The sequence below is a fragment of the Trematomus bernacchii genome, unplaced genomic scaffold (assembly GCF_902827165.1).
Source record: "Trematomus bernacchii unplaced genomic scaffold, fTreBer1.1, whole genome shotgun sequence".
NCBI lineage: Eukaryota > Metazoa > Chordata > Actinopteri > Perciformes > Nototheniidae > Trematomus > Trematomus bernacchii.
In genome coordinates, this window is record NW_022987660.1 from 594,399 (window position 1) to 607,449 (window position 13,051).

Below are 13,051 nucleotides of genomic sequence, written 5' to 3' on the forward strand. Positions count from 1 at the left end.
TTGTTGTAGTTGTAGCCCCCTTGCCAGCGATCCTCTCTCTAGTTTAGCATACTCAGCCCGACTCAGCCTCGTTGTCTCTGGCCCTAGACCCACGATTTTATGAGGCCAGAAAAACTGTGAATTAGGACCCGCCGGCCGGTACTAGGCCAAGTGGAAACGCAACCAAAAACGGGCCGCTGACGTCACAGCCCTCTTAAACCGTGCTCCGTGCTGTAGTGGAAACGCGCCATTAGAGCCTTTTTCCTTTCATCATTATGGATTGAATGTGTTGCTTAATAATATAAGGCTTTAGAGTAAACTCTTAACTATTTGTTTTCGTGAGTCGCACTACGGTTTAAAAGATGTTAATTTAAGCCTCACTTGTTTGTTGTCAGGTATGCCGTGCATGTCTATATGCCTATATATGGCAGGAACATGGTTCACAGCTGAGTTTGTGATTAGACGGGAAGCGGTAGAGTCTTCTGACCGTGTTCTTTTTGTTCTGTTTTGATACGGAGAACTTGAAGTTACTTTGAAGCGAGGACGTTTGTCTTCATGTTTGTATGCCGCCTTGATCAAAGAATACATCTGATGTGATTCAACGATACAACGATCTCTGCAAAGTTAGTTTGGAAACAAAGAGAGGCGCGACATAACCCACAACCCTGATAGAGGAGAGTGGACATTAAATGTAGAAACTGATTAAAACGCCACGACAGAAGATAACTATGTTTTAGAAATAACGTTTATCCTCTTTGATGAGGCTTTCACACCAACGCGGTCCCAGCGCCGGTTCGGAGCTAGAGCCTGAAAAGCACCGGTTTTTCCTGTTCACCCCGCAGCGGAGCAGCGTCATAGCTCCGGAATCCGGTTCGTTTCAAGCACCAAAAAATTGTCGGTCTAGAAGCAAGAACCGCATACGTCACGCTTACGTCGGAGGGGGGCAAGATTAACCTGAGCTAACAGTTAAAGGCGAGTACGGCAAATAAAAGTTGTAACCAGCAGTAGTGCTGAGCAAAGTGACTAGAACGCAACCACACACTTGTAAAAAAAAAACACGCTTTATAAAGTCAGGCAACACTAACCAGGCTTCGTGTGATTCTGTTTATTTGTACCTTACTTTGACCATCCGTTCGCTGTTATTGATCATTGTGGAGAGCAGGCAGACGTTTTGTTTGTTATTATAGCAGCTATCGGATGGAATCAATACATGGGCTGCACAGGTTGTCATGTCCGACTATCACAAGTAGAATCACAATGAAAAATACGCCGGTAAAATGTGCCTGTAGAAAACGGCTTAGCATGTAGTCAGTTTAGCTTCGGTTGCTATGCTAACATCACCCATGTTATACCAGAGAAACTTTCATAACAGCGTTGTGATGCCAAACAGCGTCAATTCAGACTGACACACATTCACTTAAGGGGAACTGGGGATATGTATCAGCTGCTTGTGTGACAGTCAGACAGTGAATACTTTAGAGCCGTGTGAGCTAACCCGGAGCTAACGGGAGAATACACTCCCGTGGAAGAGCAGCCAGCACTGCAGCGGTCGCTAAATGCCGCTGACACACATTAATAAACAATGAACCACGGCACTCTGGAGAAAAGTATAAGGTTGGAGAAGTCGTTATTTAATTTAATCTGGCTTCGTATGATTAAAAGCAACACGATCATCGACCCGACGCAGTCCCCGGCCCGTTGTTGTTGTGAGGTGAGCTCCGTTGGGGAGAAAATCAGCGATGTAAACGGTGACATCATGACGCAGCAGCGGCAGCACCAGTCGGGCTCTGGGCGGTGTGAACAGAGCGGGAGCTGAAAATGAAAACCGGTTCCGAACCAGAAAAGCTCTAGCACGGAGCTAGAACGGGAACCGCGTTGGTGTGAAAGGGGCAAGAGAGAAGCAGCGAGGGGTTAGGGACAAAGATATTGCTTTTCAGAGTTGGATCAACTTTATAAAACCATATTTTTTACATTTATCAATTTCTTTCTATCCGTACTTAAACTTAAACTACCTGTATGTGTTGACGACCCCCTGCTCCTCGTAGCTCAGCGTGGTTTTGGTCTCGATCATCTCGTAGTCCAGCAGTTTGTCGAGACGTTTCCTGATCAGGTTCCTGGGGCCCAGCAGGAGGTCCTTCAGAGAGAGGAGGGGCGCGAGGATCATCTTCCTCATCCTCTTCTCCTGAAGGGACATATATGAGAGTAACGCTCATCATCAGAAGTACACACATCCTTTCCTCAAGTAGAAGTACAGATACTCGTGTTTAAAAATACTCTGGTGAAAGTAGAAGTACTGACTAAACTTCTTTACTCAAGTCAAAGTAAAGAGGGCTTTGAAATGTACTTCAGTAAAAAGTACCCATAACTAGCAGCTGTTTTAAAGAGTACCTGACCTCCCTTTATATTAATAGAACAATAATGTCATTGTTAGCTAATGAATGTTTCCATGCTGAACAACGGCAACATGACAACGTTTTCATTGGTCCCTCTTCTTTAGAGAAGACCAGGAAATGATGGATACACGGATCGTGTTCAAATCAATAGGCACGCAATGACTCTAAATAATAATGATCACGCCACCAAACACACATTCAAACTAAAGGAACCAGCCTGTTTGGGAAATGTGAGAAGTAGAAAGTACAGGTATTTGGGTTCAACATGTAAGAAGTAGAAAAGTACAGGTATTTGGGTTCAAAATGTAAGAAGTAGAAAGTACAGGTATTTGTGTTCAACATGTAAGAAGTAGAAAGTACAGGTATTTGTGTTCAACATGTAAGAAGTAGAAAGTACAGGTATTTGTGTTCAAAATGTAAGAAGTAGAAAGTACAGGTATTTGTGTTCAACATGTAAGAAGTAGAAAGTACAGGTATTTGTGTTCAACATGTAAGAAGTAGAAAGTACAGGTATTTGTGTTCAACATGTAAGAAGTAGAAAGTACAGGTATTTGGGTTCAAAATGTAAGAAGTAGAAAGTACAGGTATTTGTGTTCAACATGTAAGAAGTAGAAAGTACAGGTATTTGTGTTCAAAATGTAAGAAGTAGAAAGTACAGGTATTTGTGTTCAAAATGTAAGAAGTCAAAGTAAAATGATTTTTTAAATGCATGTCAGCTTGTATTTTGACATTTTCATATGCTAGTTTTAATCTTATATGTTGTATAGGTATTATGTCAGACTATTAGGGTGTGTATTCTTCATAAAGAGGTGTATTGAAGTACACTAAAAATATCAAACACACATCAAATGTCCTTTTATTTCATTATTTCTCTACTATGGCATTAGTTAGAGTATTGAAATACTCACGAAGGTGGGGAGGATCCACTGCCTGAGAGCCGTGGAGATCTCCTTGTAGCAGATCGGAGCTTTCTCTCCGTCCAGATCCAGATCAAAGTCCTCCGTCCTGCAGGACAGGAAGCCCTGAAAACCAACGAAGAAGAAGAAGCTGTTAGACCCTGATGTCTGATTTTAAGTAATGCTAAATGTTCTGTTCTTATAAATCTCTCCATCAGGTCTCCTCGACCCCTCAAAGCTCTTCACAGACTACACTCACACAGCAGCAGCTAAGCAGTTATTTGGATAAACTAATCACTTATTGGTAATCTAAATGGCTAGTTTCTCATCTTATAACGTGTGATTACTTATTAAATGTTCATTAAAAAGCTTGAAAACTGCTTATTTGGCGAGTAAAGGTTGATAAAGCTGGCAACACAAGTAGGACATAAGAGCGTGCAAAGCTGAGGGCGATCAGAGGGGATAATGTTGATGTTTGGAAATGGAAAGAGGAAAAACAGATTTAAACGGGGATAATGTCAGTGTGGAGCGACACACAGAAACCTCTGTCTGGACCGCAGAGTTTACACACTGAGAGACTCAGAGAAACATGGCTCAGAAATAAATGAAGCTTTAGTTCAACCAGGAAGAGCGTCTTTATATCCGTCATTCACATATTTCCATCTCGCCACTCTCTCCCCTCCAATCAAGATTCAAAGGTGTTATCATCAGATGCTCAGCAGCTACAGGCTAGAAATGGCAATGACATTCTTCTGACCTGAGCTCGTCCAACAATAAACATATATAATAAAATACAAAAATACAAAGCCAAAGACACGGCAGCCCTCAATCAGTGATCGGGGGGTGTCACTCCCATCACCTTCGTCTCTCTTCCCACGAGCCAATCACAGCGCAGCGTCACACCTTTAAATCTGCCCTCCTCCCCCACCTCCCAATCCAGGGTTCAAGTTGAAACCACTCCCATGCCTCCACCATGATTTTGAGAGAAAAGTCACATTTCTGAATTTTAATTCCTTAAGTTAGATTTTTTCTGAAAAGGTTATTATTTTGACAACAATTCATATTTCTGAATTTATTTTGAGTTTTTTTTACTGAAAAAGTCAAAACGTTGAGAAATAAATCAGATTTCAGATTTTTTCCTTATCTCTGAATTTATTTGAAAAAGTTAGAATTTTGAGAAAAAGTTAGAATTTATAACAAAAAAAAAAAAGAGAGAATTACAAGGAGAATTACATGAACAACATGTTGCTAAATCCACCGCAGAGAATAAACAGAAGGGCAACCGGGCAACCATGCTTGGGGGTCTTCTTCGCTGCTTGTGGTGTATTTTGTGGCGGAAGTACAGCGCCACTTACAGGCCCGGCATATGTACTACAGCATCGCCAGCGCTTTCGAGCGGTCTCGTGTGGACGGAAGACTTTTTTGATATCGTATTCGGTTCGTTTGCATTTGCGTTCCCGTGTAAATGGGGTCTTAATGATGGGATGTAGGACCAGCTGTTTCCTCTCATGAATATATAGAGAGACTGTAAACACAGCGTACCTGCAGGTGGAGCAGGCATACTGTGTTAATAGTTACCTTCAGGTGCAGCAGGTAGGTCTCCACGTTCTCCAGCAGCTGCAGGATGCCGTGCTCCAGAACGTAGAAGGAACCTTCCAGAGCGTCAAACTCCTCGTCCACCAGCTGCACAGAGGGAGGAAGCATACATGGAATCACCTGAGAGCCCCTGGAAACACTGCTTTCCACTCAGAAAGAACGGTTTCTAGACACACTGCTCTACAGTCTGAGCTCTACTGCTTTCACATTTCAATAAACACACATTATAGAGAGCTCCTCTGAGGCTTTGGTTGCACCAAGAAACATAGCAAACATCTCTATGATTGCATAGAAAATGGGTTTTTGCAGAGCTTTAAAGAGTAATTCCTTTACTTTCTACATGTATGCAATGCAGTTTCAACCCACATGTTGCCTGAGAAATGTAAAACGATCAAAAAGGTGGAGGAAAAACAGATGAAATTGTGTTGAAAGTGAAAGCAGAGGAGATGAGAGAGGATGTTTTATGGACGTGAACTCATGATCAGATCAGTGTCACCCAGAGTAACCTGAGTGTATCAGCCTGAGCAAACAGCAGGTTCAATAAAAGCTCATAAATCTATCCTCTGTGCAGAAAACACACTGATCATTAACTAGACGTGTCTATCTGAGGAATCTATCTCAGAGGCCGACGACAGTTCTTCAGACGGAGGAATACGGAAGTGTTGCATCTGTGATTCATAATAGAGGTGGAAGAAGTACCTGGATATTTCACTTCAGCAAACGTAGAAAAAGTCCTGAATTCAAAATGTGACTAAATGTACTTAGAGTATCACAAGTAAAAAAGACCCATTATGCACAATAGCCCATTTCAGAGCATGTTGAAAGTGAAAAGTCCACTCAAAGCTCCCAACATGCAGATATTGATGTTCTCTCGTACCTTGGGTTTGATCCCCGTCTCGTGTTTGATCTGCTGGCTCAGCCGGGCGGTCTTCTTGGCGATGCTGTGCGTGTTCAGTCGGTTCATCTTGTCCTTCATGCTCAGAGTCTCGGTCTTCTTGTATTTGTCGGCTGCACGAACAGAAACAAGGAGAGTTCATGTGGAGCACAGAGGCAGAAGCATCCTATAAAATAACAATACCTCTTTATAAAATCTGCACAGCCGTCCAAATTAAAATCTAATATGCTGTATTCTGATAAATGTTCACTTACTATTTTGTATCCTTGTCTTACAACTTATTCACTTATACTGAGTTTATGTTATAGACCAAAGCAGTGTGTACTGTATGTGTTAACCTACTTAGCACTTAACCTATTCTGATTCTATAATCACAGCAACACAACAATTCAAGTATAAGAGATACAAATTGTGTTATTTAACGGATAAAAAAATAAAATTCTCAGTAAAAAGTCAAATTAGGAGAAAAATTCAAATTTCTGGGGAAAAAAATGTGAAATTCTCAGTAAAATGTCTGCAAAAAATCAAAATGTTGGACAAATGTAAAATTCTAAGAAAAAAGTAAAGATTCTGGAAAAAAGTCAAATTAAGGAAAAAAAGTCAACTTTCTGGGAAGAAATGTGAAATTCTCAGTAAAAAGTCAAATTCTAAGAAAAAATTCAAAATTATGGAAAAAAAGTCAAATTCAGAGAAAAAAGTCAAAATATAAGAAAAAGTCAAATTATGAAAAACGAGGTAAAATTTAAGGAAAAAAAAGTGAAAAAAGGCAAATTAGTGTGTTAATTATAAAAAAATTCTTTGTTTTCACAACAGAAAAGAAACGTCTCGATTCAACGATATTATCTAGTAACGTCACAGGTAACACATAAAGGCACTTTTACTCCACAGTGAATACTCTTTCTTATATTATGTAAAGAAAAGAAATAAAAAGTAGATTTCTCACCGACTTCCCTGAAGCGCTTGTACTCGTTGATGCGGCAGTTGAGAGCGATGGAGGTGTGCGCGGTGTGCTCCAGCAGGGCGTACGCAGGGTGCTGTCTGTCCGTGTGCTTCTGGATGGTCTGCAGGAGCAGAGGGTATCGGGCGATCCTCTGGACCGGCATCACCAGGAAGAAAGTCAGAGACGTGGCGTTCACCTCCGGCCTGAAGAGAGGAGAGGAAACAGGAAGAAATGGATATCAAAGATCAGTTTATATCCATCAGTTTAGTTGAATACTCGATGCTAATTGGTCAATTTGGACATTCTAATTTGGACTATGTGCAGTCATATCAATCCGCAGAAAGAAGTCCGGGGTAATTTAACGTCAGCTGTGGACAACTAACATTCGTTTTCATCCATCAGAAAACACTGTGGACTTTTACATGTTAGGTTTTTTTAGGTTTTATGTTTGAGGTGCAGTCGTTACTCTGCTTGGATGAATACTCGATTCTGATTGGTCCATGTGGATCTTTTTTTGCTAGCACGCCATTGCTAAGGACTGATGCTCTGACTCTGTGACTATGTGCAGTCGTATCAATCCGCGGTAAGAAGTCCGGTCAATTTAAGAAACGTGTTTTCTACGTCAGAAAACACTGCGGAGTAGTTTTGGGATATTCATTTTTGAAGACACTTAATCTCCTGGATCTCAAAGCGCTTTAAAGACAGAGGGCTGGAGCGTTACAGTAAACCTCGATCATTCCTGCCGTCATTTAAAAGATACGTAGGACCATTTTTTCTCCGTGGAAGCAATCCGATTATTTTAAAGTCAATACGATCAATTTAAATCCATCTTTTGAGACAAAGCAGAGATTTCTTTGACTAACTAGCCGTATCAAAATCAGGATAACGTACGCCGAGGCCTTGATGACTCTCACGATGTCGTCCCACAGCATCTCTTTCTGCTTGTAGCTGTTCTCCAGCACCGTGACGTTAGAGTAGTTGGACAGGTATTCTTTATAAGACGCCTCGATGTCTGCAGACAGGCTGAGGAACGACTCACCTGCAGAGAGGGGACATACACTCACTTTAAAACACATTCAAAAAACATCATTAAGAGGAAATATAATTCAGTTCTTGTTTTTTATAAAGGATGCCAATAGAAGTTACCTTTAAAATGCCAGTTCATTATAATTAGCTGTTGTCTTCTTTTAATCAAGTTATCTATGCAAATCTGAAAATATCTCATCCCAATAAGCTCAACCTACAGTATCTGGGACTGTATGTGAAAGGAAAATACGTTTAGTTTTCCTCAAATTTAGTTTAATTGTCAGTATTTATTTTTGGTTTCTGGACCCACAAATGGAAAATACTACTTAAGAATATAGACTCAAATCAAATGTGTTTATGTTCATTTTAATAAAGGGTCGTCTTCCTCTTAAGCTTCAACACAGCGTCTGTTGAACCCAGGCTTTTATTCTTCCATAGAGTGCCAGCTCCCCATGGTTGAAAAAGAGGGTTTTATTTCATTTAAAAAAGGGCATGAAGATTGTCTGAAAGTCGGGTTTGTTGATGAAAAAAATCTGACTACATATTTCTAACTGCTTTTAAAGATTCTGACTTTTTTTTGTAAAAATTCTAACTTTTTTTGTAAAAATTCTAACTTTTTTTGGAAAGATTCTGACTTTTTTCCAAATTTCGAAAAATTGGAAATTAAGAAAATCTTACTTTTTATCAAAGTTTCGTTTTTTTTTCTCGAAATTCTCAATTTCTTCTCGGAAATAAAACCTTTTTTTTTTTTTTAATTCTTGACTTTTTACATATTTCCAAAGAACAACAGAAATATCACTTTTTTGAAAAAAATCGGACTTTTTATAAATGTTCGTATTTTTCATTTTCTGTCTGTATGTGTTCTGTAGTATGTGCTCATGTGTTTCAGTGTTAGTCTGAATGTGCTTCAGATTGATAGAAAGTGATGTTCTTACAGAGGGTCTGAGTATGCTTCAGGTGTGTATATGTGAGTGTCTTACAGAGGCTCTGCAGGTACAGAGGGTCTGATATGCTTCAGGTGTGTATATGTGAGTGTCTTACAGAGGCTCTGCAGGTACAGAGGGTCTGAATGTGCTTCAGGTGTGTATATGTGAGTATCTTACAGAGGCTCTGCAGGTACAGAGGGTCTGATATGCTTCAGGTGTGTATGTGTGAGTGTCTTACAGAGGCTCTGCAGGTACAGAGGGTCTTCAGGCTGTTTCTGGTCCATCAGGCTGAGCAGACGGCTGGAGACGTCCATCACCTCCTCGATGAACAGGAACATGTTGTCCAGACCGGCTGGAGGAGGCTGGGGTGCAAAGATAAGAGACAATGTTCAGTATGTAACGGGCTGAATAAAAGAAGAGGCAGAGTGTAAATGAACACTGTTATCACTCCTTATAGGCGGCTGCATACATGATAAGAAACCACATTACCGCAAAAAACTGAAAGGTTTCTTTACAGTTTTGTATTAGGTGTCCTTAATAACATACTGAAAGTCTACCTAAATTAGACCACTATAAATGTGTAATTTTCCAGATGGCGTCCAAGATGGCCAAAGATTCCGTGAAAGACCCTAAGTCCTTATTAGTGTTTACTGTCTGTGCGATATCAGAGGACTTATTCTGCTGTATTTATTTAGTTGTCGTTATGTCTGTATTGGAAAATGTGAAGTTGTGATTGGTCAACCTCTAAAGATGTCCCGCCTCCTTAGCCTATCACAGACAATGTGTTGGAGCGCTAGCCAATAGGAGTGGGAGTGTTCCGTAGTGATGTCACTATGTTCCGGATTTTAGCCTTTGCAAACCATTGACATGCACTAAAACCTATATAATAATAATAATACATTTTGTTCATAAGCACACTTTTCATTTGAGTAAACAAAACTCAAAGTGCTACGGAGTAAAAATGGTCGATAAAAAAACAAAAAAACAAAAATATATATATAATATATATAAATGTACAATGCCTTGTCTGGTTATGCTGCTGCAACGAGAACATTTCCCAAATTGGATCAATAAAGTACTTCTGATCTGATAACACAGGAAAGGGAAAACCTCCAAGAAGCAGAAGAGGGCCTCTTTAAAAGTAACATGTATTCCCATATTCAGATGAAATGCCTATGTGCATGCGTTTCTGCCCAAAATGCTAATGGCCGTTCTGTTTGGCTCCATTGTTTTCTAAGGAGAGTCTGAACAATGTGAGCCCTGCCTCAGGAAAGAAACGGGCCGTTGTCCTCTCACAGAAACTCCATTCATTCACATGTTGACTTCTCTCTCTCGTCCGGCACTTTCTCCCGTTGTCCTCCATTCATTACATCACGATCCCCATGTCTCTAATAACATTTAAACTCCATCTGTCGTGTGATTTGCAGACACGTCTCCATGTAATGTGTCTCTTATTAACGGATCCTCTCTTCCCTTTAACAGATCATCAGAAGATCATTCATATCTCCTGTCCTCCTTTCTGATTTCAACTCATCCCTCTTCCCTCCATCCACCGCTCCCTCCTGTGTTATCGTCTCCATGCTCACCCTGACTCCATTGTGTTTCTACGAGGACTCATTTCCTTACTGATAATGTAGAAGCAATCAGAGGTAATGAAAAGCTACAAACAATAATAAATAAAACAAATCTGAAAAAATAAACAAGCAAGCTCTAAAATGGATTGAGAAATCATTGTAATACACTCGCGCTCCTATTGGCTAGCGCTTCAACACATTGTACGTGATAGGCTAAGGGGCGGGACATCTCTAAGCAGGGTAAACCAATCACAACAGAGCCAGCCAGCTAACCAATCAGAGCAGACTGGGCTCTGGTTTGAGACAGAGGGTGAAAGCACAGGCAGTATGAGAAAAATAAAGAGCTTTTTGAACATGAAAGCATGGAGACATGTCCCAGCAGAGACACTTTATGATGTGTTTAAAGTATTTACAACCTGTAGAAGCTGTAGTTTCCCCCAAACACACCTGTTCACCTTCTGAGAAACAAGATATTTAACCACTCACTTTGTTCGTCTGAAAGCTCTGGGACTAGCTGAGGAAGTTCACATATATACTATACTATACTATACTCATATATACTATACTATACTATACTATACTATACTCATATATACTATACTATACTATACTATACTATACTCATATATACTATACTATACTATACTATACTCATATATACTATACTATACTATACTATACTATACTCATAATATATACTATACTATACTATACTATACTATACTATACTATACTATACTATACTATACTATACTATACTATACTATACTACTATACTATACTATACTATACCATATACTATACTATACTATACTATACTATACTAGATATACTATACTATACTATACTCATATATACTATACTATACTATACTATACTATACTCATATATACTATACTATACTATACTATACTCATATATACTATACTATACTATACTATACTCATATATACTATACTATACTATACAGAAGGGAATCACCAGGATCCCCACGATACGATGCTATCGCGATACTTAAGCCACGATCAAATCAAATCAAGGTTTATTTATAAAGCACATTTAAAAGCGATTTTTGGTCGGGCCAAAGTGCTGTACATGTAATAAATACTACAATCACATAAAAACACATTACTAAAAATCACAATAAAAGACAATAAATTACAACAGATATATAAAAAACACAGGGAAAAGTTAGGAGTCGTGCTCCGCTCTGACTAGAAGGCCAGATACGATAGTATTGCGATTCTATATTGATATATGTGATTGCATGATATATTGGGTTCCAGTTCCTTTAACATGTGACAAAACCCTTTGTTTTCCACAGCGCTGATTGGACGCAGGTCTTTGCACAGGAAGTAGGTGATCGAGTTATTTTCTTAGTTCGCTCAGAATTTGATGGTAGCTTTGCCCGGGTCATTTGGATTTGCAATATGACTAGTTTATATAATAAAATATCAATACTTGGCGTCCATGTATCGATACAATATCGCCACGCAAAGTATCGCGATACTATGCTGTATCGATTATTTCCCCCACCCCTAGTGTACAGTATATACTATCATGTATGTGAGCCCTGATCAGTACATCAGTGTAAGAGTACCTGTAGTTTGTTGAGGTTGCTCCTGATGGTCACCGTGCTGACCTTCAGCAGACGGAGGTAGTTCCTCTCTGATTGGACGAGCTCCTCGACGGCCAATATCTGCCTCTGAGCCGCCCTCTCTTTATCTGCTGCTTCCTCCTCCAACGTCTTCTTCTTCTTCTCCTCCTCTTCCTCCTCTTCTGTGTTCTTCTTCTTCCCCTCGTCTGAGAAACTGTCCTGAGAGGAAAGTCTTACATGTGTGGAAGTGTTTGTTTCGTCCACAAAAACGTTGGCATCCTCCTCCGAGCTGAAGGTCTCGTCTCTGTCCTTCTCCTTCATCGTTGGAGAGGAAGAGGAGGATGGTTTAGGGAGAGGAAGAGTGAAGGAGGAGGGCTGAGGCCTCCTGGGAACCTCCATGATGACGATCACTGTGAGAGAGAAACACTGATTTCAACTTCAACTCTTTCTCACCGTGTGCTCAGCAGCTACAGCGGAGATGACAAACTGAAGTCTACCATTTGTTCTGGGCCTTTTTATAGTAACTTTTTGGCAGAAGATCCATTTAGAAATCGAAATAGTACTACAGGAAAAATGTATATTTGGGCTCATTCAATTCCCACAAACCTAAACACAAAACAATTATTTTTGAATTCTTACTGTTGCAGCAAAAAAAGTAATAACTAGAAAATGTCTCAAAGCGGACACTGAACCTTTAATATCATTTTACCCAAAAATGAAAAACTGAAGTCTCCTCCAACAGAGAACCATGAATATATATATAGGACCTAAAACAAATAAAACAGATGAAATAGTGCACGAGAATACAAATATAAAAAGTGCAAGAACAGTCTATATAAAAGATTGTTAAGCACCTCTCATGTAATTACATGAATAACCTCTAGGTATTCACAGTCTAGAAACACATGGAGGAAAATGAACCCGTTGGTTTTCATTTGACACTAGTTTGAAGCTGCAAAGCCCAGCTATCTCCAGAAGGTATAAGGTCACCCTATTATTGATCTGATCAGAAGGCAATCGCTGCAGCTGCTGCATGGTGTCAAATGTTTACAGAGGGGACCAGATGGGAAATGAAACCAGATGAGGAACTTTATTGATCCTAATTTGGGAAATGTTTGCGTTGCAGCAGCATAAAAAACAACAAAACAACACATTGCACATAAGTAGAAAGAGTAGAAATAAACAATACTAGAATTTCAACATCTCAAAATAGAATGAAAGCAGCGTTA

The 13,051-nt window shown here is 39.8% G+C and overlaps 1 protein-coding gene across 1 annotated transcript in view; it reads right to left on the reverse strand.

The window, feature by feature from the left end:
• The window catches only part of arhgef37 (Rho guanine nucleotide exchange factor (GEF) 37), a 31,471-nt gene that overhangs the window by 16,121 nt on the left and 2,299 nt on the right, over positions 1-13,051 (reverse strand). The window contains exons 2-9 of the mRNA XM_034135427.1: positions 11,826-12,232; positions 8,890-9,013; positions 7,591-7,738; positions 6,703-6,902; positions 5,742-5,872; positions 4,847-4,951; positions 3,281-3,394; positions 1,992-2,161 (exon numbers count right to left, since the gene is read on the reverse strand). Of these exons, the coding sequence (XP_033991318.1) occupies positions 1,992-2,161; positions 3,281-3,394; positions 4,847-4,951; positions 5,742-5,872; positions 6,703-6,902; positions 7,591-7,738; positions 8,890-9,013; positions 11,826-12,221 (1,388 nt within the window). The 5' untranslated portion in view covers positions 12,222-12,232. The remainder of the gene's footprint in view (positions 1-1,991; positions 2,162-3,280; positions 3,395-4,846; positions 4,952-5,741; positions 5,873-6,702; positions 6,903-7,590; positions 7,739-8,889; positions 9,014-11,825; positions 12,233-13,051) is intronic.